Raw genomic sequence first — 25,022 nt, forward strand, 5'->3', positions numbered from 1 at the left:
TTTGTGCACCCCCCTCTATCTTGCTTCAGTTATCCCTTCCCCCCCGCTCTCCCTTCCCCCCCGCTCTCTCTCTCTCTCTCTCTCTCTCTCTCTCTCTCTCTCTGTCTGTCTGTCTGTCTGTCTGTCTGTCTCTCTCTCTCTCTCTCTCTCTCTCTCTCTCTCTCTCTCTCTCTCTCTCTGTCTCTCTCTCTCTCTCTGTCTCTCTCTCTCTCTCTCTCTCTCTCTCTCTCTCTCTCTCTCTCTCTCTGTCTCTCTTTCCCTCCACTTCTGCTCGCCGGCCAGAGCTGTGCTGCTGAGAAAATTACCCACAATGCCAGAGGACATATGAGTCAAATGTGTCACGAATGGTGCCAGTGGTGCTGGTGGTGGGGTGGAGGGTAGCACGTTGCCCTGAAACCAGGGCACAGGATCGTGCCCAAAACCTAGTGAGTGCATCCTCCATCTAGACAGCACTCAGCTGGCAGCTGCATGCATGGTTGCTTAGTTCAAGGTAGACTGTACTCTCTGGACAGGGGAATCAATAACACACAACTATAAGTGAATTCACCAACTTTTATACCACGCCATTCTTTTTTTTCTCTCTTTTCCTTTTTTTCCCTGCCGTCTTCTTCTTTAATCACTTTGAAAATTAGGCTGATTAACACTGTGTGGAAGCAGCCGCGCGGCGCCACGTCTCCCTGTACGCAGCGCATTCTTTGATGTTGTTGTTTTCCTGCACTGTACCTCCCCCGTCATTTCAATATCACAGGGAGCGGGGGCTCCTGAGCGGCCACTCGCTGAGCCTTTGTTGCTGTGATTAAAGCAGGTGTCGCGCAGGGTTGTGTGTGTTAATGACAGTTTGCATTTAAAAAGCTGTCACTCGCCTGTCAAAGGGGAGGGAAGATGGGAAAGTGTTGGTTTCCGGGGGCTCTCCGAAGTACTCGCGATGCATCTCCTTTACATAAGCTTAACCTAGCTGTGCAAATTAGCAGTGGGGAACGTAGATCTGTTTTGTGGAAGGATTACTCCTCTGAGGCCAGGGCCAGGAGAGAGCATGTCTTCTGAGAACAGGTGACAGGAAGTTAACTCAGTAAATAAAGTATGTTGGTTATGCTTGCGTTTATTTCCTCCTGTGATGTAAATGTAGGAATTTATTATTTAGGAATGTTGATGTGAGATTTGAGACTGAGCGTATTTCAGCTCTTGATGGCACATGTTGTTGTATAGGAAATCTAAAGAGTATGATGATTTACATGACCAAACCCAGTCAGATAAACAAAGGTCTAATCTATGTGTTAAACAAAGAAGGAGACACGTTTAATCAAATGTAAAACCTTTGGGAACAAAAAAAGCTCCATACGGATTGTGTTCAGATCCAAAAGAAACATTTTAAACAGCACCTTATGCTACCCGCTGTCGGTAAATCAGACGCGAAACTACAGGCCAATTGGTTTCAACCACAGTGTTTTATCACCACTGGTGGATCTCCCCCCTCACTGCCATTGGTTCTACCAAAGACGTAAGGCTCTGGAGTTTGACATGCTATCAAACCGATTAGCATTCTAAAGTTAGATTTTTTGTGTTCATTTTATTGTTTGCTTTCTTTTTCTAACATTTGGCCCCATCCTAGTTCCCATGTTTCTCGAAGTGCAGAACCCGCAGTCCTTGACACCCTTGAGGATAAGAGTTCATGGTTCAAGTTGGTGGTGATTCTGAAGATAGAAGTAGTTTTATTTATTCCAGTTTAGCATTTGATCGAATTACGTCCTTTAGTTTTATACACTGGTGGCAACTGGGTATGGAATGTGGTAATTGACTTTGGAATTAAGTCACATTAGTCTTGTTAGTGTGTAGGTCTGTGTGTGTGTGTGTGCATGTGTGTGTGTTATTGGTTAAAGAGATAGCAAGGGATGTAGAAACTCTTGAACACCCATGGCCTTAAAAGTCTATGGCTGACTAATAGTTTTCATTCTCATTTTATAGAAGTACATAAAATATCTGTCTTTTCTTATTCCTTTCATAATTCAAATATATATCCACCCCAAAATGAATTCTATTGTTTTTATCGGTAAACAACCTGAATTTCTCATTACACTCAACTATTGATCACACCCATCCTGAGAGACGGGAGATTAGTGGTCAACTTTCAACACCTCGATCAATAATCATCTGCCTAATTAGGTATTAGCAACAGGAAAGTGGACTAACCCGCCACACAAACAAACAAAGTATAAAAGTATCCAGCAGCTAAGCTGCCAAGCTTTTGTCCATTATCAACCATTGTTGTCTCGCTCTTTATGCAAATGAGGGTATTGGACTTGTTTGCTTGCAATGTAAATCAAAGTTGGTGCACTACAATTTTTTTTTTCACCCCACAAATGTCCGACAACCGATACAGGAACAAGGATAGTCCGAGGACACTGCCAGTCCCTGAACATCCTAGTCCGAGTCAGATGGCTGAGCGGTTAGGGAATCGGGCTATTACTCAGAAGGTTGCTGGTTCGATTCCCAGATGTGAAAAATGAAGTTGTGTCCTTGGGCAAGGCTCTTCACCCTACTTGCCTCGGGGAGAATGTCCCTGTACTTACTGTAAGTCGCTCTGGATAAGAGCGTCTGCTAAATGACTAAATTGTAAATGAAAGCCCATTCCTTTGACTAACAAAGCATTTCACTTTCACCATTGTTTCATGTGTCTCTTGCGTTAATTTCGTAATCTATTTCTTTGAAAGTTTTTTTTTCTTCTTTTTTCTAATTTCCCTTTTTCTTAAGCACTTTGAATATCCATTGTGAAATGTGCTTTACAAATAAACTTATCTTGCCTATCTGGTTGCCTAGCGGAAGTTTAGATGACCTTGTTTAGGTATAGAAGGAAGTAAATGCAAGTTTCATTCTGCTTCTTTGAAGCAGAAATGACTGGCTTCCATTGAATATTTTTATTATAGTTCTACAAAACCCTTGATTCCCTAAGATGAACAGACTTTCCCAACTAATAAGGTGAATTCAGGGAATCTGGGATTTTTTTGCATGCATTTTCTCATCGGAACTTCCTGATTGACTAGTGCCCTGACCCTTTCTGTGACACAACACCAATCATGTTTTGTGATTTCAGTCACATAACATCCATGCTAAAAGGGTAAAAGTTCTGTGGACTAAACATTGTCAAAGCAGGGGAGAAAACGCTCTGAAGTTTAGGTGTCCCAGATTACCCGAATTCACTCTATCTTTATTTGGAGATATTTAGCATTCTGTTGGTGCTCCTGGCATTTGCTTTTAATTGATTGTCTCTCATAGGTTGTGAATGCCATCTGCCTTGAGCCCACACTATTTCTGTGTGTTTTCACCTGCTTCCCTATCCAATTGGAAAAGATGCAAGACAAGCAAAGAATTCAGTAGCTTGTACTCAGGCTCTGTAATTGAAATGAACGCTCCATTTCAAAACAGAGCCGGCTGGTAAATTTACAGCAGATGTGAGTCCAATGAATTTGTAAAAAAAATACACATTTATCCACCCTTGACCTCAACTACAACTAGCAGTCAAGTCAAGACAGACATTTAGAGTAAATCCTAGGTGATATATAAAAAAAGTCTAGTTCATGAAGAAATTATAAATAAACCCAAATACAAAGTTATGAACAAGAATACATAAGGATTTTATGAACCGTATGTATATTGTTTTGAAGAACATGCTTAATGTGTGTTGTCCTTTATTCCTCAGTGCTCCCTCCTGGGGGGTGGGGTGAATTGGACAGTTATGGACAGTGACCATGTTGGCACAAAAACTCCAATCCCCCCCCGCCCCCCCAGGTGAGGTACACAGCAGGGGGGCTCACAGTGGGCTTGGGGTTGGAAGCTTATACAGGCGTGTCTGCACCCATCCTCTCTCCCTCCACCAGTTCATCCCGTTCTCAGAGGACCACTGGTAAACACTGCTTGTCCAACCCCGGGGCCAATTAGCCTCCAAGATCAGCCTAGCGCACTCTTTATTGGAAAGGGAGGGGGACTTAACTCAAGGAGCATTCTCTTGAAAAGTTCAGCTTGCCCTAATCATTGGGAGAACCACCATCCCGAGGGTGCCATTCCAGCTTTCAGAAAAAATTCAAGGGGAGTTTTATCACAGTTTGTTTAAAGGGCGGTCTACAAATTCATTCGAGCAATTTATCTAATAACTCTGGAATATGATCTGAACCCTAACAAGCAGTGCCTGTGGAGAACAAACTAATAGAGAGTTTGTTAGGTTGACCTCATGGCTGGTCCTCCCACAGACATTGGGCCTTCATAGCTGTGAATGCTCTCTTGTTATTTTTGTTATATTGTTTTTAATGAATTTGATCCATGTTTATGTTTTTTAAATGTGTCTCGCATTGCACCTTATAAACTCTTGTGAGTACCGCAACTTTGAGGGAAAGAGTTGAGGAGGAGAGGGTGTGAATCACATGATTTCTAATTAGAATTTACAGGGCTTGCTGTGTATCCAAGCAACCGAAGCTTGGCACAAAGTCAGACTGGTTCTCTGAGGCTGTCTCTCTCCAGCACCGGTCCGGCCAGTGGCCATAGGCAGGTCTGCTTCCTGTCACTTATACCCTCTGGGCTATACTTCCAATTTATATCATATACAGATCTATGACTATGTGTGTGTTCCTTGGTGTGTGTGTGTGAAGAGATTGTCATTTCAAGGTGAAACCATATTTTCACTGGCTTTGTGGCATGCACCCCAGCCCGATGGTGGACAAAAACAGAAATATTTAATTAAAGTCACCAACATTGATTTACAGGTAATGCTTTTTTGTTTCTGTTGTTGGCTCTTTGTGTAAAGTCAAAGTAAAGTTGAAAAGGAGTCTTCCTAATCACCTCGAAACAGCACATCATCTGAGACTGGAACAGAGTGCTGAAAAACAACCCTGCTGTGCTTGTTTGCTGGCGGTGGAGTGGACATGCTCTGGCAGACAGGATCGGTTGGGAGGATGGACTTAGGAAGCGCGGCTTATTTACCAGGTGAGCAACCTGCCCATCCCTAAATCCCACGGCGGCAGTATCCATTAGGGTATCTATGAGAGGAAGAAGCAGAAGTAGTCCCCTGGAGGACGCCCCACTGCACAATCACCCACATGCCCTCTACACACCGGATACTGGGGAAGTCACACTTTACGCTATTGCAAAGTTATTGACCATCCGTATAAGCATCTATTTTAACTTTGGTGAGGAATGTCTGATATCGTTTGAGGTTAAGCACACTTTTTCCTGAGTACTGCTGGAGTAACTTACTGTTTTAACTCACTCTGAATTTCTGCCACTGCGACAGCGGCCATTTTTATTCTCACCCACATATGTTGAGCCTCTGTTCTGAGCCCACACTGAGGAAGTAGACTGACTTTGTAAGATGATTCACAAGTGAAATACACCAATGACTACTTTGGAAAAAGTCCCAAACAAGCAAATGTGTGCATTGGGATGAGCAGATTATGCAAATGAAGGGGTGCTTTGCTTCCAACCCCTGGGCGGCCCTATCGGCCGGTTATGGCCACGTCCCCATGTGTAACAACCCCCTCTGGTGTGTGTCCACCCAGGGCTGGGGAGAACAGGTTGTTTCAACACACTGTGGAATAGGAAAACAATGACATGGTCTAGCTAGCCCATGGGCTCACAGGCCTCCCACACACAACCTGAGTTGATGGCTGACTTCTTTACGTCAGGAGAATTCATCGCTGACAGAGATGAGAGCAAACACCTTTTGGCATGATGGATGTGTATTAGCATAATGTCAGTCTTGGTATTGTGTGTGCTACTGTTTGCTCGAGATAAGTTAAAGACATATTTAAACACACTGTACTCAGCACAATGTGTCAGTCTGGGATACACGTCTCTACCGTATGCAGATCTCTCTTGTTGTCAGAGCCAAGGGTTCTTTGTATCTTCCCAGCGATAGTGAAAGCTGCCATCCAGCACTGGTGGACTCCATTCTTGATGTAAACATAAACAATCATGTATGCATGGGGATATATAATAGTTATTAACATTTAAAGAAAACCCAGCTGTTATCTATGTAATGGTAGAACCAGCATATGGTAAACTGGTGTACCATACTCATGAGTAGCCTACTGCACAGAACTGAACAATCACAAAGCATTATTTTAATGCTTTTAAAAAAATATTGGGTTCTTGTGTTTATTGAAACATGATATGATGTGCAAAAAAAATCAGTACATCATAACTCTGTGGTAATCTGAATTCATATATTATAGTTTTAATCAAATGTAAAAACTAAATAGCAAATTCAGGGTGATAGTAAATAATTAGATCGACTAACAGGAAAAAGAAATTCTGACTAGATGAGGTAGGCCTACTTCCCTACAGAATTAGATCTGTCCGCTAGTCTCAAAGCCTTGTAGACAGCCTGGGCTGCTTATTGCTAACGCCCCCACCGACACCGGCAAATGTATTGATTCCTCATCCTCACATTTCCGACAGCTTGAATGACGCAGTGATTGATGGAGATAGGGCATCACGTAAGAGCGTCGATAACGTTGGCCTACCCATGCCTTCCGATAGCAGCATAGCAGACTATGTTGTGGTGTGTGGTGCACCTATAGCTGATGCTACACACAGCTTTGATGCTAGTATGCCAGGTATCGGTCCCTAATGAATTGGACGGCTCGGGTTTGTGAGATTGCGGGTGGGGGACAGTCGATGAAAGGGGAGGGAAAGTTCAACCGTGTAAGAAATGTGTTCTCTCGGAACAGAGAGAGGGGGTAAAAAAAAAGTCACAGGTCCAATAACGATAATTAAATCTTGGGTTTAAAAAAGCGGAATCGCAGCGTTTGTTTAAATGGGTCGATGGTACCGGACTGACAAGACAAAGGAGACTGATTCATCAACGTTCTCGCAAAATGGACCACTTAAACAAACATAGGCAAACAGACATGCATTAGCTTGTCACAGACATCTCATGGCAACACAGGGAGTTAACATAGTTTTATGCGGGTAGGATCACTAACAGTGATATTTGGATTTGGTGTCTGAGTGATTCAGTCAGGTTTAACGTAGTAAAAGCATACAGATATGAATAGGAAATAACACATTTCAACAAGTAAGAAAAATATTGAAGTTGATCAATAGTGGCTTTATTGATCGTTTACTCACACTCAGGGACAATTATATTGACCTAGTCCTTGCATAAATCAGCCTGTAACTAATATGTATCTGCTCAGCTTTCAGAGAACACAAACAGCAAAACAACTTGGACTTCAAGCCCAAAGTCAGCATGGCTAGTGGCCAGGACAAGCTCATTTCTTTGGCTTCAGTCTCAGATAGACTAGTACTTTGCATATCAATGGCTTTAGACACTGGCCAAAGTCTGAAGAAACTAACAAGACACAAAAAAATTAAAAAGCTACAGGGTTTGCCTGGGTTCAAGTCACAGTGCTGCCCTGTAAGCCCTATGATAAGCTCCCAAATGTACTGCATGGGAACCGGGTTGATCTAGGCAGAGCACAGTATGTACGCAGTGGATCTCAGGGGCCCTGGCGGGATGCTGAGTAGCAGCACTGATGATAATGGATAATGATAACAAGAATAACATTGTTAATTGGCTCTCACACATCCCCTTGATTATTGGGGAGCTGTGTTTACACTGCTAGAGTACAGTAGGCCCACTAGGACTTGCAGCTACCTCAGTCAGCTTTAGTTCTGGGTCTACTGAACCAGAAAGTTGGACTCTGCACATTTTCTTGGACTTCTTTGTTGCTTGGCGTCGAGTCGGAATGCCTGTTTTTCGTATTTTTTCTCCTCCCTCCTCCCCTGCCTTCTCTCCTTTTTTCCTCATCTCCCATTTTGTTATTTTCATTCAGGCATTGTTGTTGCTGCTCCTCTTGATGGGGGTCCCTGATCCTTCAATTGCTTATCTGAGATTTACTCACATGTGGATATTGTCTTCATTATGTAGTCAATGGTAAACCATGCTCAATGAACAATTATCACTCCCACCAACACTCAGGTGCTCAATATAAAACAAATGACTCAACTCAATTGCCTTAATCAAAAAAGATACCTTTCAACTAAAAAAGCAATTTCCATTTTGACTGGGAATAAAGCACCTGCACCTGATTATAGCAGATACCGGGCTAAGTCTCTTGATGGTGTGGATGAGCAGAGAGCTGCAGGATGAGGAATGGCCTCTGATCAGAGTAACTGGATGTGTCATCGAAAAGACATGCAACATCTCTGTTGCAACATCACAGACTTCATCTACACTACAGAGAGATGCCGACAAGTGGAAGATGTGTTCATACTTGAAAAGCAAATATTTCAAAGCGTTCATCGACATCACACAGTGTGTCAGATTAAAATCAAATATCTGCGTCCAGGATAGTTTTCGAAAAACGTTTGAGCAGGAAAAATGTGTGAGTGTCCTGTTGTGAGTAATGTCACTTGATAATACCACCCCTTCTCCCTTTCACTCTGACTCTCAGTCTATTTTCCCTTCCTTTCCGTCTCTCATTTTCTCTCACTCCATACCCTCTTTCTTTCTGTATCAAGTGTTTTTAGAACGTCTCAATAACGAGCATAAAAAGTATCTCTCTCCGTCACTTTCCTTGTTAAAAACGATCAGTCAGCTATACAAAACTTCAGAGGGCTCAAATGCCATTTAACTGCTATGAAAAAGACTCCAACTAATAATAACTCGATGATAATGGTTAAAATTTACATTCTTAAACGGCCTGCAAGCTCACTGATTAGAGCCATAGTTCTCCTGGCACAGATCAACTTAAAGTGATATACTACTGCCCTCTTGTGGAAGAGAGAAATCTCACTGTATACGCAGCATAATATATAATTTCTGCACTGCTCACTGTGTTTTATGTTTAAAATCCAAATCAGCTCACAATAAAGCTAATTATCAGACCATAATTTGTGTTTCATACTACATACTACATATAATAATTTAATATTAGAATAAGGGGAAACACGTTTCCTTTCATGTGTTTACACAGATGATTGCACATTGATAACCTGAAGAAAAACAAAATAATTGATTAGACTCTCAAAACCCATTAAATGGATTTGTGGGGTACTTCTTTTGTAGCTCACATAGAAACACACACAACCACTTGTGTACACACACAAATACCATATCTTAGCTATGTTCTAATCATCGATATTCTCTTAAGCCTGACTATGTTAATTGACAAGATGTGAATACAATTATAAAAAGCTGTGTAATGTAATTCATCTTTAATTATATATCGTCATTAAATATTGCTGAATTGGAGAGGAATAATTTGATCAAACAACTGGAATAATTGTCACTATATGTTCATATGCTTTATTGAGGAGGAAATCCACATCTGCAGTATGCGTTTGTGTATGATTGCAGACTAATAAAAGAATGTTGGACTTGTAGAGCAAGTATGCCGCCTTCACATTTGATACAGCAGCAACAGTGGCATTAGCTCCTTTTTGTACTTGGGCTTAAGAGCGTGTTTCCAGACGTGATATGCAGTGACTCATGGGGGACAGTGGGAAACATATGGAATCATTGTTTCAGTTTCCTGAGAACAGAGAAGAAAGCGGGGATGGTAAGAATCAGACATAGAGATCAAGTCAATATTAAGATGCATTTTGACATTCCAGTCTTGCCGACCTTGCGTAACTCATCCACACTTGTTTCAACACTCCTCCTCCCTCCCACCACCACAACAGAATCGCTACCCTTTAAATGGCAGCAAAGTTGGTCCTAAAAAACAAACAAAATGTGATGTTTTTCCTGATATTCAAACACCAAATGTACATTAGATGACTCACTGAAATAATATACCATAGTTATTACACATTGTTATTTACAGAATACTCATCTATATTTCTTTCAATCAAACCATAGTTGTTACAAGGTAAGGAAGCTACTGCTCGGTCTGAAAAACAATAATGGCTTTCTGAACTTTCATGTTACTTTCATTTCCTGCAAACACAAAAGCAATTGGCTGCGATAAGTTAAGATCTATACACATCTTACACAGGAACGCAGAGTGAGAAACAACCAATTTCACTACTAAAATGTTGACTTAAGAGTGCATTTCCAGAGCCCCAGGGGTGGAGAATTGCAAGGATGGCTTTGTTTCACTGATATCTTGTTGAAGTACAGTATGTAGTTGTACATATCTCTACAGGATAGAGGTGATATCACTGACATAGACAAAAGATTTACTAAGAAAAAGCCCAAAAAACATATAAATAACAAGTCAAAGCCCTGGAGTAGCCGAAAAGGAGATACTGCTTGATAAATGAAGTGAAACTACCTGAAAATACTGACATGTTCCCACAAGTCCACGCGGCATCTAACAGGAGGTCAATATCACAACTTTAAAAGATAAGGCAGAACTTAAATCCGGACCTGCCAATCACAAGCAGTGTAAACATACATATAGTGTGTATGTGTGTGTCTCTAGTCCTCCAAGTCGTCCCGTCCACAGGGGAACACAGTCATTTTAGAGGCGATGTGTTCTGCGATGGTCCTGCTGCTAGCGATGATCAGCCTCCTGGACATCAGGTCAAACGGTCCTCCTGTGGACACACAGGCCACAGAGAGATCCTCATGAAAACAGCTACTCAACTCAGGAGACATTTAGGTGAGGTATTGAGTTAAGTGAATCGTAAATTGAATCAAAGTGACTCCTCACCTGAGATGTCTGTGATGACTCCGCCTGCCTCTCTGATGATGGCGGCGCCCGCCGCCATGTCCCAGCAGTGGATGCCCATGTGGTAGTAGGCGTCCGCTGCGCCGCACGCAACCAGACACATGTTTACCGCCGCACTGCCCGGTGAACGAATCCTAGGATTTTATTAATCAATTGATTTATTGGTCGATGGGTTGACTGATTGAAAGATCATGCAGAAAGAGATCATGGCAGCCCACAAATTGACACAAACTCCACAAAAAAGGTGTTATGGGTCCCAGGTGTGCAGCTCTGCCCTGCTTACCCATGTACAGGGATGGAGAGGATGGTCTTGATGTTGGCCATCATTGTTTTGAAGTGCTCAGGGTCCTTCTTGAAACCCATCTCCGTGAGCACCAAGGACTTAGTGATGTCTACACAATAAAGTAAAACAGTCAACTTACTTACATTTACATTTAGTCATTTAGTCACTTACACAACACCTCAGTTAAACAGTCTTTAAAGGACTACTGTACACCCTACCTTCCTGCCCAGACACCTTGATGGGGACTCCATCACAGAACGCTCCATTCCCTTTCCGAGCAGTGTACATCTTATCCTCTATGCAGCTGTAAACGATACCGAACTCTATCTGAATTCCACCAAAACAAAAACAGCCTGGAGTCAAATACTGAACAGTTTTACCAAGGGGTGACTTTTAGAAGCAGTCAATGGGGACAGATGTCCTCACACATAATAAATGCTTGACATACCTCTTTCTTCACAGCAAAGCCGATCGACACAGACACAAAGGGGAACCTGAGAAACACAAGAAGGGAACGCAAAGTTGGAAGATGGAATAGAATAAAACAAAATGGAATAGATTGTATATTGAGAATATATAGTCAAGAAGTTGGAGGGTGGTAGGCTACAACTCCTTAAAGATCTGGGCAGCGCCAGAATCAATTTCTATTAGCGGCTCCTCTTCCTCCCAGACCGAGGGATCAGCTCTAAGGGGAGCTTCATTAAAGATAGCCACACCGCAGTGTTGCTAATGCCCACATTAACACACTGAAGAGCCCCAGATAGTGATGAGGGTACTCAATGTTAAGGCAAGGCTTAACCAGTCATAACACCCTCCTCCACCTGTGTACAAAGTTGGTGGTCCCATCGATGGGGTCGATGATCCAGGTGGGGTTGTCTGTCAGGATGCTGGGGGCACCAGCGGCTACTGACTCCTCCCCTATGAAACTGGAGGAAGAAGGAGAGGAGGGGACTTGCATCAGAGACCAAAGACACTTTAGGCAGACATACAGGGGAGAAGGTTACCTTTTTAAAACATCTGTCTAAAAATGTATGTTTGCATGCTTACGATAATGAATGCTCAACTACTAAGTAATACATCATTAGTAATCACTCCCACCACAACCTACCCTCACCCTTACCCCAATTCAAAATGTAAGAAACACAGGAAGAACAATGAATATGCATTTTCTACTGTGGCGTTTCTATTGTTGCTGAAGTGGTGAGGGTCTAGGATACCTGTGTGTGGGATACTTCTCCTTGATGGAGGAGATGATGAGCTGCTCCACCTTCTGGTCCGTCTCAGTCACCAGATCCACCGGAGAGCTCTTCTGCATGATGGCTATGTCCTTCTGGAGCGCTGCACGGATCATCTGACAGGCCGCAAAGTGAAGGAAATAGTGGCATCAGCCTGTAGGTTAGTCTTGGAAAGGTGTTGCTCAGATTAATGGGAATCTTACAATTAGACTAATGCAGTCTATGCAAGCTCCATTGCTGATTAAATGGAGGCATCTTTAATACAGACATCATTTAGATTGCATCTAGCTAGCTACAGGCTTCAACTCAATCTTCACCCTTAATGTGCTGAAAGAAACATGATGGAGTAACATCGTGGATGTACTGTGTGAGTCTTGTTTCAGTAGTATTTCAGTGTCCCAGACCTGAAACGAACTAACCTTCCCCGCTTCTTTGGTCACCTCCAAACAGTGGTCCATGCACTCCTTCCACTCGTCAGCCATGGTGACAGAAATCGTAACCTGAAGCCACACAACTAACAACTGAGGATATGTCTAGACTAGCGCACAAACATAATACTGCCAGCTGAACTGAACGTGATAGATACGGTACTGGTGACATCGAATCTGTAGTACTAGTCTAGAGTATACAGTAGCCTACAGCAGAGCAAGCTAACCAGCTGTAGTAGCTAGCCAAATAGACTAATACCAGTAATACCCCTGATACCGCTAATATACTTTGGAAGATCGTCATGCTTCTACATGCAAAACACAATTCCGTACAACAAAGCTAAGTAATAACAGTAAGTGACAACGACTGTGAAAATTGCAATAATTCAAGACAACTTACTTCACTTTGTGTAAATGACTACTGTGCGTTGGGGGCAAGGCTTGGCGTGAGTATAATAGATTATTGGTCCACCGACGTCGGTGACATGACAAGCGAATGTATCATTGGTTAAAATTTGATCAGACGTATAAACAAGCTCCACCTACCACCAGGAAGCTGTTACTGTAAACAAAATAAGTGAAAAGATCTCTCGCCACGAGATTTGGAACATAGGATACACTAGGCTACAGGTAGCCTATTATTTCTATATTTCTGAATTGGAGTCGCTAAATCCCAACTACACCATTACTGTAAAATGTTGCAATAAACTGAGATTGAAATTAAGACAATATATTTTCAGTTTTTGCTAAATTACTAGGCTACGAACGCTTATATCAGTGTTCCTACCGGCATGTGTTAAATAATGAAGCAAAAATTACCGGAATTTGTTAAATAATTACACAAAGAAATAAGTAATTGGGTGTCAAGTGTGTTTTATTAACAAAGCTGATTGATCATTCTTGCTTGTTTCTTTCCCTAAAATTGAACATCATAATTCAAACATTCATTTCTTGAATCTTGCATTTTGACTATGATTTTGACACAGGCGATTTGGCTAGGTTCAGGGCTGCCAACTTTTGCAAAAACCTTGGAGTGAGATTTGGTATTTGCCCCTGCTAACGATCCGAGTGTTAATCAACTGATTAACACTCGGATCGTTAGCAGGGGACGGAGCCAGACTTTGTAAACATTATGGGCTTAGCCCAAACCTAGGACTTATGGGTTTGATGTGATGCAAGATAGGGACTTCCACACGTAATGCGAGCGCGCATAGCGAATTTTTTTGGCCATTATTTGAGCGCAAAATAGTTTAATTGAGCTTTATGTAAAATAAACATAGACGTTTATCAAAAAACCTTGTCTAGTGATACCATCACTCCGGCCCTGCTCCCATCCATCCTCGCTGACGCGTATCGTTACGGTAGGGCCCCCCGGCCCAGCTACCCGTAGCCTATCTGAGAAAACTTTGGACCCAACCAACTCTATTTGGGAGGGGAGAACTCCCTCACATGGTACAACCCATTCAGAGGCTGAGGTGTCAGAATGCGGAACGTGTGTAGCCTACTTTAAGAGAAGATAATACTAACGTGACAAATGTCAACAACAAAAAATCCTCGACCGGCCCAAAAGTGAAGCGGCCCACAGGGAACTCTCCCGATTCTCCCGATTACCCACCCCGGCCCTGTTTACAACGTTAACAGGGCTACTTGGTTGGCGTTGCCTTTTCAGCGTGAGATATACAAGGTGTGGCGTGAGAGCGTGTGAAATGGTTGAAATACGTGTGTCTCACGGCCAATGCGTGAGAGTTGGCAGCCCTGTAGGTTACTGTGCACTGTCTCTTTAAGACATTCATCTTCCGAGAAAGAAAAATGAAACTTATAGTTCGTGCCTTTCACAGAACCACAGGCTGGACTGTATGTATGCTGCCCCTGACGATAAGGTAAACTAGTGATTTCTGCAGCACAATGGCTGAAGTAGGAGAGCTTTTAAATGAGTCGAAATGTCCCATCTGTCTGGATTTACCGAAGGATCCTAAAACAACCCAGTGTGGACACACTCACTGTATGGTCTGTTTCAATGAGTACTGGGATCAGCATGATCAAAGTGACAGCTGCTGCCCTCAGTGTAGTCGGGCATCCATTTTACAACCTGCCACCAAGGTAACTGAAGAGACTGGAAGAGAAGAATGTGTATCCCCTGCAAAGAATGATACTCAGCTCTGCTCAAAAACCGACTTATACCTTCACAACCAGCCACCAGTCATTGGGAAGGACAGCCCTTCGACCCAACAGAGTGTCTGTACCCCTGTCCTCAGCGACGAGCTCAATGTTCTCACAGAGTGTGCTGATGGTCACCCCGAGGGGGACAACTCAGGACCCGCTTCAGAAAAGAAGTGTAAAAAGGTATGGTTAGACTGCGGTGCATTATCTGTAAACAGCGAAAGCTGTTGGAACTGTATTGTAGAAGTCCACTCCATGAACAGAATAGAACATCTGTTCAGTGTGGGAGCATCAATGTTTTATAGCTAGTGAGTCAAACTTATTTAAATTTCTACCTAGACCATGCTATTGCCAAGTTAAATTCTAATCACTTGTTCCCCTCCCCTCCACTGTAGGGTCATCGGCATAGAAAAAAGAGTGACCCCCCCAGCACGTACAACGACATCATTGAAGAGAGAGAGGAGGAGCTAAAGAACCTGAAAGAGGAGATGGAATCTCTGAAGGTCAGACTTGTGTATATAAGGTGTGGTTCTGTATGAGTTATCAAAATGCACCCTTCACTCCCTTCCTGAAGGCAATCTCGATCTAACGTAACTGAACAGCTAACAGCATACTTTCCCTAGACAGCTGTTAACTATCCAGTCATGCTTTATTTGCAAAAACCATACATTTCTCTACAAGAGGCCTCTAAGCCGTTCATTAATTTGCCGCACTTTACATGTAGTCATTTAGCAGACGCTCTTATCCAGAGCGTCTGACAGTGCTATAAATTGGACAAAATCAACAATTCTACCCAAATGTGGAAATGACTGGCATGCTGCAGCTTGCATCTTGCATCAATACAGCATGTTGCTGTATTGAATTAGTACTTGAAATAAATACAAAATTCCTCCAAAAAGGGATGGTGGTGGTGGGATATTAATAATAATTTAAAAAAAACAACATCCATCCATGTTAGATCAGTGATTTTGTCAAGGAATCTATAATGGTTTAGGATATAGAGGGCACCAACACAAAGCAGATAATCCACACGAGTCTCCACTAGACAGTTGCTAAAAGGATGAACCACTATGGTCTCTAACAGTTGGATTTCTCTCAAAACAGCGTTCCACCCTAGTTACTGTTGAGGACTGTGAGAAGTTCTTCACGGAGTTGGTGGAGAGAACGACCTCTGAACTGAGAGAACGTATCCAAGCCCAGGAGGGGGCCATGTTGAGGGAGGCTGAGGGTCACCTGCAAACCCTGGAGGCGGAGCTTGTAGAACTGAGAAGAGCAGAGGCGGAGCATAAACCACTGGCTCCCATAGATGAACGCCCACACTTCTTCCAGGTTAGTGCATGTGAAGAGGCCTCTTTTGAAGAGACTTTTACTTTATCTAAAATATTCTGTTGCCGGTGAAGCAAGATTGTTAACCCCAGAAGTTTGTTATTTTAACCTCTCATAAATGCAACTCCTTCAGGTGGTATACCCCCCAAAAAACAGAGGGGCCTTATTTTGGTGGTATTTTTGGCAAGGCTGAATTATAATTTCATCAGAATGTTGTTGGTTTGTCCCTGGCTGGTTACTCAGGCTCGGTAAAGCAGATAGTGCCATTTTTGTATGTGTGACAAACCTCTGTTACTCATGTCGTACAGTGAAGTGGTTGGTCTTTCTGTCTGTGTCTGCCAGTAGAAGATACCCAGCATCACCTCTGCCTTTGGCACGGTGCAAAGAAGTGTCTACAGACTGCAGAAGCAACTTAAAATGGACTTCGACATGCAACTCAAGGATTTCTTCTTAGAAGGTGCGTGTGTTTATTTGCAGGTGTGTGAGTACACATGAGTTTGAGGGAGGTTCCTTCACAGTCACTTTTATCTGTCTGTTTCCTCAACAGCTAAACTTCTGCTAGAACCTCACAGTAAGCATCCCCATTCACACCATTCTTACTATCTACTAATGAATAGGTTCCTATTCATAACACAACACTACACAGTTTGACAGAGATATTTGGATTCTGTCCCTCTCTCTTTAGCGCTGTCTTCCCTTGCTGATAGAGTAGTGGAGGAACATGAGCTGGTAAGAAAACAGTGACAAGATATTGTAATGAATCTGGGGTATCTCTGATGCATCCTTATTCATACGATTCTTGGCTTGTTTCAGGAGGACTACAAGGACATAGAGTCTGTGAGGACAAAGGAGATGTTTGCACAGATGGAGGACATCCTGAACCGTCTGACGCCTGAGAGATTCCCGCAACTGATGAGAGTGGTGGCGACCTTTCCCATCACCACGGAGGAGAGGCTGAGGGGCATCGTAGACCTCATCTATGAGGAGGCCATCTCAGACCCTGACAACTCTGAGGCTTACGCACAAATGTGCAAATGTTTGCAGCTGGTTAGACTGATACTCTGGCTGTCTCTCCATGTCTGTGTCATGTCTTATACTATGTCTTGCTTCCAGGAGTAACCCCCCCTCCCTTCTCTCTCTCTCTCTCTCTCTCTCTCTCTCTCTCTCTCTCTCTCTCTCTCTCTCTCTCTCTCTCTCTCTCTCTCTCTCTCTCTCTCTCTCTCTCTCTCTCTCTCTCTCTCTCTCTCTCACCCAGCGTAAAGTCCCCAGCTCAGACAAACCGGGAGAGACATTGAATTTCCGGAAGCTGATGCTGAATCGATGCCTTGTAGACTTTGAGAGGAAACACACTGAGTGTTTCAAAGAGTTTTTTGACAAGATGAATGCTGCCACTGAAGTATGGAATACTTCAGTGGCAGTGTATTTGTTGTTTTGTTTTTACTTCCCTTAGATTGGTTTAAATGTTGGTAATCATGCCTCATTAGTGTCAAGCATGATCAATCAAGTACAGATGAGAACTAGAAAGTAGTTCTATAGTATTCTTTAGTATTTGAAAAGTTTGCCTTTGTCTATGTAATCTCAGAAGGAGCAACGCAGCCTGCATGGAGAGAAACTGGAAGAGGTATTTTCTGAGCTTCAATACAAAGCAGTGGGAAACATAAAGTTCATCTGTGAGTTCTTCAAGCTAAACATGATGACAGAGGCCCAAATGCATGAATTCTTAACAAAGCTGGTGAGGAGAAGGGACGCAATATCCATTGCATGTTTTTCCACTATGCTCTCTACCATCGGAAAGGACTTGGACCATGGAAAGGCCGAGGTAAAACACGATATCACGTCTGTCTACTCATTGTTAGTGTTTGTACATGTGTATGCCTTGCTTGTCAACAACAGACACAGCTATGTCTTTATATTCCCATAGCCCAGAATGGATCAGTACTACAAGCACGTTGAGGTAATCGTCAAGGAAAAGAATTCCTCTGTGCCTGACAGGCATGTCCTCTTTGAGCTTCACCAATTGCTGAAAGACAGACAGGTAAGAATGGAAGGCCTCAGATGTGTGAATTACAAATGTTGGTTTGTTTGAACCACTTTGATTGAACTTTGGCTCCCACCATGGTGACATAAAGTGATTGATGGCATCTCTGAAACTCCCTGCATGTTCTTTGCCTCGTATAGGAGGAAGACACCAAGGACCCTGAGTTGGTGAAGACACAGGAGATGTTTGCCAAAATGGAAGATATCTTGATACACGTGAACAGAGAGAACTTTCAACAAGTGATGAAAGAAGTTGGGACCTTGCCTATTAACACGGAAGAGAGATTGAAAGGCTTCATAGACCTAATTTATCAGAAGGCCATTTCAGACCCTGACAACTCAGAGGTGTATGCCAACATGTGCAGATACCAGATGGGGGTAAGTCTGTTATTCTGGCTATCTGTGTGTGCATGTATTCCCATTTTATATTTTAATCCTCTCTCTCTCTCTTTCTGTGTCTTCTCACCCAGCGTAAAGTCCCCTGTTCAGACAATCCAGGAAAGACATTGAATTTCCGCAAATTGTTGCTAAACTGTTGCCAGGTGGAATTTGACAAAGACAAGACAGAGGGCTTGAGGAAGAAGCAGAAAGAGTTGGAGGCCGCTGTTGATGTATGATATCCCCTTGCATGTGTACACATTATTGTGCTCAGCTAGAGCTGAGGCAGTATTTAAAGGCAAGACAATCAGTCTTGCACAAATAATACTGATTTTAAAACATACCCTGGTATTTTCTTAGCCTACTAAAACTTTCTTCTGATCTGATCAAGAATAAGGACTGCATACGACTGAGAGAGGAAATAAGAGTGATAACATCTGAGGTTCAAGCTGATGCTGTGGGAAACGTCAAACTAATTTCTGAGTTGTTTAAGCTGAAGATGGTGACAGAAGCTATCATGCACGACTGCATTGTGGAACTACTGAAACGCAAGGAAAACATTGCACTTTCTTGCGTGTCCACTATTCTGTCCACTGTTTGTAAGGACTTGGACAATGACAAGTCCAAGGTAAGGCTGTCTACAATTTTTGTTGTTGTGTATTTGTGCATGTGTTTTGAGTGTCTGAGTATGTGCAGTGACACCTACATTTGTTTGTTTGTGTCAGGCTCTTGTGTGTCGATCCATCAGTGCTTTGGTTCGAGAAAAGTGTGTGTGTTATAAATATAATAAATTATTATTATTATGATTATCAGTCCATACAAATAAATGACTCATTAGTTCATTTTATATTCCCACAGCCAAGAATGGATCAGTACTACAAACAAATTGAGAAGATTGTCAAGGACAAGAAGATCCCACCCCATGTTTGTAATGAGCTTACAGAGTTGCTGGAAATTAGACAGGTAGCAAAAAGGTTTAGTACAAAGTACAGGCCTATTTGTTTATGAGAGTAACAGTAAAACAAAAATAATGTTGTTCCTAATTTTCCCAGGGAATTTGGAGGAATAGAGACCAGAAGTTGTCTGGTTCTAAATCCATGCCAGACCGGGAGGAAAGTGGGAAGATGACAGAAAGAGAAGAAAAGTAGAAGAAAATGTCAAATTGATTCATGATACATACATACATACATACAAACATACATATGTACATGTATATACATATACATACATACTTATATACTGTGGCTTCAGACCAGCAAATTGTTAATTGGGTTTAAATTAATGGGGATTTTATCAATTTACAATTCTATCTACAATAAAATGGGATCAGAAATCTGTCTGAACAGACCCTAACCCAAGGTCCTTCCAGATCTGACTGAAGAAACCACACTGCTTTGCAATGCTTAAGGAGACAACCATTATTTAGTGTTGATGCAGTAAAGAAGAATCTGAATGCAGCATTGAGAGTAGATAAATTATTGTTCCTATGAAATGTATAAAATGTATTTCTGGTTATTGGCTATTTTCATGTTTTGATTTGATTATTTCATTAAAAGCCACAGGGCACCAGAGTGTTGTAATAATGGTACAATAAAAACCAGTACACCAGTTCACAGTACGGTTTTATACACTATGCTTGCCGTCGAACGCACATGATGAGAATGCGGAAGCAAGTTTATGACAGCGTTGGGCGTGTCCCCCATGATGTAAATAATATCCGATGGGTAGCTGGTTGTACTACGTCTTCTGTACCACTCTTGAAAGAACGCTAGCAACCTCTGGACCAAAGAGCTTCTCTGACATTTATTAGGAAAGACAGCCTTTCATTCGTGAGTATTCAAGACGGACATTTCTTTTTGCCACAGAGTGCTTGAACTTGTTGAACTTGTCCACTGTTCAAATAGATAGCTGAGCAACAGTACGTGGTGACGTCCCACGATCACTCCCTGGAAAACTATCTCTATTTGAAACCTGGATGGTTTAAAAACGTCTTAACACTTTTTTTCAGATCCTGTGTAGTATGCTGTTCTGGTTCCTCACCCTTCACCTCTCTCTCTCCCCCCTTTCCGTCCTTGCCATCAGCAGCCCATCATCATGTCATCACCCCTGTCTGAGGCAAACGCCAACTTCTCCCTGGCCCTGTTCCAGAAGATTGCAGAGGAAACCCCAACAGGAAACGTCTTTTTCTCTCCCCTCAGCATCTCTTCAGCTCTGGCCATGGTGCTACTCGGTGCCAGGGGCAACACGGCCACACAGATGTCCGAGGTGGGTCTAGTAGGCTTTGGTGGTCTTTCAGTCTAACAGCATGTCTGTATCAATGTGTAGGTATCTAAGGATAGGCCACAGAATTTATTCTTATAATATGCTTGTTATGACAACAAAATCTAGCGTGACTATTGTGGTGCTTGGACCTACTTTATTACAACATTGTGTGTTAGGGCATGCAGAGAATGTTATGTGAAGTCTACTGGACCCCAAATCCTAAAAAAGGAATTTGGTCCATGGACCGTTAGGTCATGGCATTGACCCAGGTGTGCTCCTCATAAGTAAGGAAGGTTTTAAATGTTTTAAATTCACACTGGTCTGTACGTTATAACACTCTGCCATGTCAGCAATGGGTATCCCTCTGTTGTTTCAGTCACTATAGAAACCAGAAATGGGGCCAACCCTGACACCAGTCCTTAGAAACTTTCCACTTCTACTGTAGAGTTGATGTGAGAGAAAGACAGATAGTCAGGCAGTGCTGTTTATCCCTTATGACTCACCGTAGGTTCACTCCGTCAGCAAATATAAAGTCCTGTCTCTTTCAAATGTGATTTTAACAAGAGGGCAGTTGTTACTATAGCAACACCCTGCTATAAAGGCCAAGCTACATGCTGTAAACCAATCAAACCTTATCAGTTTGTCTGTTCCACACAACTGTCGGTTTGCCTTTGTACTCAAGTCTGATTCACTTGAACAGGGATCCTGAAAGATGGCATTATAAAAAGACTAACTACTCAACCTCAAATACTATATCTCAAACTCAGAAAATGAGTAGACTTTTGTGTTTGTACATGCTTTGGCAGAGCCACACTCTCAGTGAGTTAGTCATATTTCCAAACTAGTCTTTCCCAACAAAGAACATGACACACACCCAGCTGTGATGAGGCAATGTTGTGGGTGTGACTTGTAAAAGGAGTGTCTCTTGTGAGGCCAGGGAAGGTATGGTGGTGCAGAGTGGATTCCTTTGAATACACTTCATTGGAAGGTGTGGTCACACACCATCAAGCTACTTGTTCAGTAACTCAACTTTAAAGGCCTTGGTTTCTATTTCTAAAACGCTAACGCACACAGATCTTATATACACACAATATGCATTTACATACACACAAACAGACACATATCCCAAACACCCTGTTAATGTCCAACACAATTTAACAATGTTTACTGTCCAAGATACATTTCAATGACTGAATACTCAAAATCGTCTTAACATCATCATAACCGTTCTACCACTAGGTGCTCTGCTTCAGCAAAGCAAAGCAGGCTAAACATGCAGCAGGCCCAGAGCAGATGATGCAACAGCAGGTCCAGAGAGCCCAGCTCCCTCAGGCTCTGGTCAAGATGGTAACTGTAACACAAAATAGAGTATGGCAATGACTAACCAGGGGAGAAAGGGCATTGGGAGATAAGGTGAAGTGTGTGTTAAGGGGGTATGGGGCCTGCATGTGTGTCTAACATTGAGGTAAGGGTGGGGTTCTTGGTGAAGATAAGCTGTTCAAAGTGTCTCTCAGGTTACAACATCTGTCATTTCATGTTGTCATGGCTACACAAAGAGGATTGGTTCCATGGCTGTGTTTTCCGAGAATCTCAGACACAGGACACCGTCTGTTCACTTAATCTAACTTATTTAGACAAACAGTCCAGAAAATCTTTCTCTGTGCTGTTCTTCTTCAGGTTTCTCAGTAAACAACATCTACTAACAGGTCGACTGGGACTGCATGTGTGCCCTATTTCTTTAAGTTTTCTTTCAGCTATTTTAACATGGCCGCCTGCCATTTGTTCCCTTTCCATGTCATCAGAGAGCTGTGGCTTGATAAACAGGAATTGTTGCCTGTCATGCCGCACAATGTACGTTGCTTATCACCCATGGAGAGGAAATGTGTTGTACAATATCTCTTCTATTAATACACATTCTCTAAAAGTTGGTCCTACGTTGCTGGCAATTATTATGCTGGTTACATCCACTTCAGTGCACACACACACACACAGAGTTCCTAACCTCCAATCTTCAAAAACATATATGTCGTTTTGAAGATGACTCCTATTCCTTCTCTGCATTAGTCCCTGCACCTTCACAAGACAAAGGATGACGTGCACGTGGCCTTTGGTAAGCTGATGGCTGAGCTGAACAAGAAAGACGCCCCATATGCCCTCAGCCTGGCTAACAGGCTGTATGGAGAGCAGACCTACGAGTTTGTCAAGGTAACGCCCTGTATGTTGATTCAGAGGGGGGGGGGGAGAGAGCAGGGAGGGAGAGCCAAACGGTGGGCGTGTGAAAGACGCAGTTTGATGGACGCAGGGACGCGACTCGTCCATGTTGAAAAATTAGTGCCCGTTTCGGAGATAACGTTATGAACCTTCTCTCACTACTGTGTGCGTGTGTCAGGAGTTTCTAGGAGACACCAGGAAACACTACGATGCAGAGCTGGAGACTGTGGACTTCCAGAAGAATTATGAGGGGGCCAGACTCAACATCAACGGCTGGGTGGCGAAACAGACACAAGGTGACTGTGATGTAGCTGTGTTTACTGTACTTTACCGTATAGCCAGTTATCATGAAGAAGGTTGGGTCTGATTCTACGGTTTTCTCCTACCTAGATAAGATCCAGAACCTTCTGCAGGAGGGCGTTGTGGATGAAATGACCAAGCTGGTGCTGGTCAACGCCATCTACTTCAAGGGCAGCTGGGAGAAGAAGTTCAAGGACACAAACACAAGAGACACCCAGTTCAAGCTCAACCAAGTAAGGCCACACATTGAACAAAGCTTGTGTTCTACCTCTTTTGCATGAATCTGTTATTAATACGATCACATAATTCTGGTGTTGTCCTCCAGAATGAGAGCAAGCCAGTGAAGATGATGTACCAGAAGACAAAATTCCCCCTGACATTCATCCCTGAGGCCAACTGTCAGATCCTGGAGCTACCTTACGTTGGAAAAGATCTGAGCATGCTCATCATGCTGCCCAATGATATCACAGGTCTGACGAAGGTAGGAAGAAGAAACAATTTACCTACAAGCTGCCTTGAACTCTGTTTGAATACTCTCACAAATTATTTCCCTCCCCAGTAATGAAAAGCTGTATAAATGAAAGCCTCTGTCTCCCCCCAGCTGGAGAAGAATCTGAGCTATGAGAACTTTCTAGAATGGACCAGACCAGATATGATGGATATGCAGGAAGTGCAGGTGGGCCTGCCCAGGTTCAAGTTGGAGCAGACTCTGGACCTGAAAGCCAAACTGACCAGTATGGGCATGACGGATGCCTTCGACCAGGGCCTTGCTGACTTCTCTGGTAGGGCCTTCGCCTTTGTTTCTTTCTTAATTCTGTTTTCCCCTCTGCACATTCTCTGTTCTTTTAAACATTGTAAATGAATGGATTCATTATTAATGAATTAATCAAATACAAATTGATGCAGATCAGACACCTGCACTTTACAAGGTGGATGATTCAAATGATTACATCCTGTTTCTACCTGTTTCCCCACAGGCATGTCTCCCAGCAACAACCTTGTCCTGTCCAAAGTCATCCACAAAGCCTTTGTGGAGGTCAACGAGGAGGGCACAGAAGCCGCCGCTGCCACGGCCGCTGTCATGATGTTGCGCTGTGCCATGATGCCAGCCTCCTTCATCGCTGACCACCCCTTCCTCTTCTTCATCAGACACAACCCCACCAATAGTGTCCTCTTCTATGGGCGCTACTGCTCCCCCTAGACCCTGAAAAGGATGGAACAATTCTGAGGGGTGTATTGCAATGATTGTCAGTGGAAGGAAACATGTGATGACAGGCAGAGATGTGTTTAGTTTGGATATGTGTTTGCACTGCATTCTTACCATGCCAATGTATTCATCAGTTATATGCACATGACTAATATAAAATATAGTGTGATGTGTAATGTAGTATAGCTGCATATACCACTATTTTCTTGATGGATTTTTTGCTGCATTTACCAATAATATAACCAAAAGTAAGTAGTTATGTCACCTTAACTGGTCTGAAGCTGTACTATACACTCCACCATGTTACAGTATACTGTTTTCAGAGTTGCCTTACTATTACTGGCTTCACTATGACGAAAGTGCAATTATCCCCACAAGGTCTTGTGTTGTGATAAAGTCACTCATTTGTATTCTGAAGAACAACACTTGACCTGAGAGTGTGTTTTAAAGGAAAATCAGTTTAGGCAATATTATAGAAGTAAAGAGTGAATGAGGTGTAATTGTGTGTTTCTGTTTTGTTTTGTTCAG

At 42.7% G+C, this 25,022-nt stretch overlaps 3 protein-coding genes across 9 annotated transcripts; 2 read left to right on the forward strand and 1 right to left on the reverse strand.

Moving 5' to 3' along the window:
- Positions 1–9,279: 9,279 nt before the first annotated feature.
- On the reverse strand, positions 9,280–13,151 carry LOC134035203 (inositol monophosphatase 1-like). 2 transcript variants are annotated; one of them, XM_062480127.1, is made up of 10 exons: positions 13,014–13,151; positions 12,605–12,685; positions 12,168–12,301; positions 11,772–11,876; positions 11,399–11,444; positions 11,169–11,277; positions 10,951–11,059; positions 10,650–10,801; positions 10,392–10,533; positions 9,280–9,524 (listed from the first exon to the last, which is right to left on the reverse strand). In XM_062480127.1, the coding sequence occupies exons 2-9, from the start codon at positions 12,665–12,667 to the stop codon at positions 10,415–10,417; spliced, it is 837 nt and encodes a 278-aa protein (XP_062336111.1). In that variant the 5' UTR covers positions 12,668–12,685; positions 13,014–13,151; the 3' UTR covers positions 9,280–9,524; positions 10,392–10,414. The 2 variants fall into 2 exon arrangements, with proteins under 2 accessions (XP_062336111.1, XP_062336110.1); XM_062480126.1 differs by having other exon boundaries at positions 9,280–10,533.
- Positions 13,152–13,162: 11 nt separating this feature from the next.
- LOC134035199 (uncharacterized) lies at positions 13,163–20,124 on the forward strand. 4 transcript variants are annotated; one of them, XM_062480115.1, is made up of 16 exons: positions 13,163–13,243; positions 14,452–14,956; positions 15,169–15,276; positions 15,878–16,102; positions 16,445–16,556; positions 16,647–16,670; positions 16,785–16,828; positions 16,913–17,146; positions 17,355–17,495; positions 17,682–17,918; positions 18,021–18,134; positions 18,278–18,514; positions 18,607–18,747; positions 18,906–19,142; positions 19,373–19,477; positions 19,567–20,124. In XM_062480115.1, the coding sequence occupies exons 2-16, from the start codon at positions 14,519–14,521 to the stop codon at positions 19,660–19,662; spliced, it is 2,493 nt and encodes an 830-aa protein (XP_062336099.1). In that variant the 5' UTR covers positions 13,163–13,243; positions 14,452–14,518; the 3' UTR covers positions 19,663–20,124. The 4 variants fall into 4 exon arrangements, with proteins under 4 accessions (XP_062336099.1, XP_062336098.1, XP_062336100.1 ...); XM_062480116.1 differs by lacking the exon at positions 13,163–13,243 and having other exon boundaries at positions 14,334–14,536; positions 14,789–14,956; XM_062480114.1 differs by lacking the exon at positions 13,163–13,243 and having other exon boundaries at positions 14,326–14,956.
- An 81-nt stretch (positions 20,125–20,205) lies between these two features.
- Positions 20,206–24,994, forward strand: LOC134035202 (leukocyte elastase inhibitor-like). 3 transcript variants are annotated; one of them, XM_062480123.1, is made up of 9 exons: positions 20,206–20,343; positions 20,597–20,779; positions 22,016–22,123; positions 22,841–22,981; positions 23,166–23,283; positions 23,378–23,520; positions 23,613–23,768; positions 23,889–24,069; positions 24,265–24,994. In XM_062480123.1, exons 2-9 carry the CDS (start codon positions 20,609–20,611, stop codon positions 24,486–24,488), a joined length of 1,242 nt encoding a protein of 413 aa, XP_062336107.1. In that variant the 5' UTR covers positions 20,206–20,343; positions 20,597–20,608; the 3' UTR covers positions 24,489–24,994. The 3 variants fall into 3 exon arrangements, with proteins under 3 accessions (XP_062336107.1, XP_062336109.1, XP_062336108.1); XM_062480124.1 differs by having other exon boundaries at positions 20,213–20,343; positions 20,600–20,779; XM_062480125.1 differs by lacking the exon at positions 22,016–22,123.
- The last annotated feature ends 28 nt before the right edge of the window (positions 24,995–25,022 follow it).

The sequence above is a fragment of the Osmerus eperlanus genome, chromosome 15 (genome assembly GCF_963692335.1).
Source record: "Osmerus eperlanus chromosome 15, fOsmEpe2.1, whole genome shotgun sequence".
Classification (NCBI taxonomy): Eukaryota; Metazoa; Chordata; class Actinopteri; order Osmeriformes; family Osmeridae; genus Osmerus; species Osmerus eperlanus.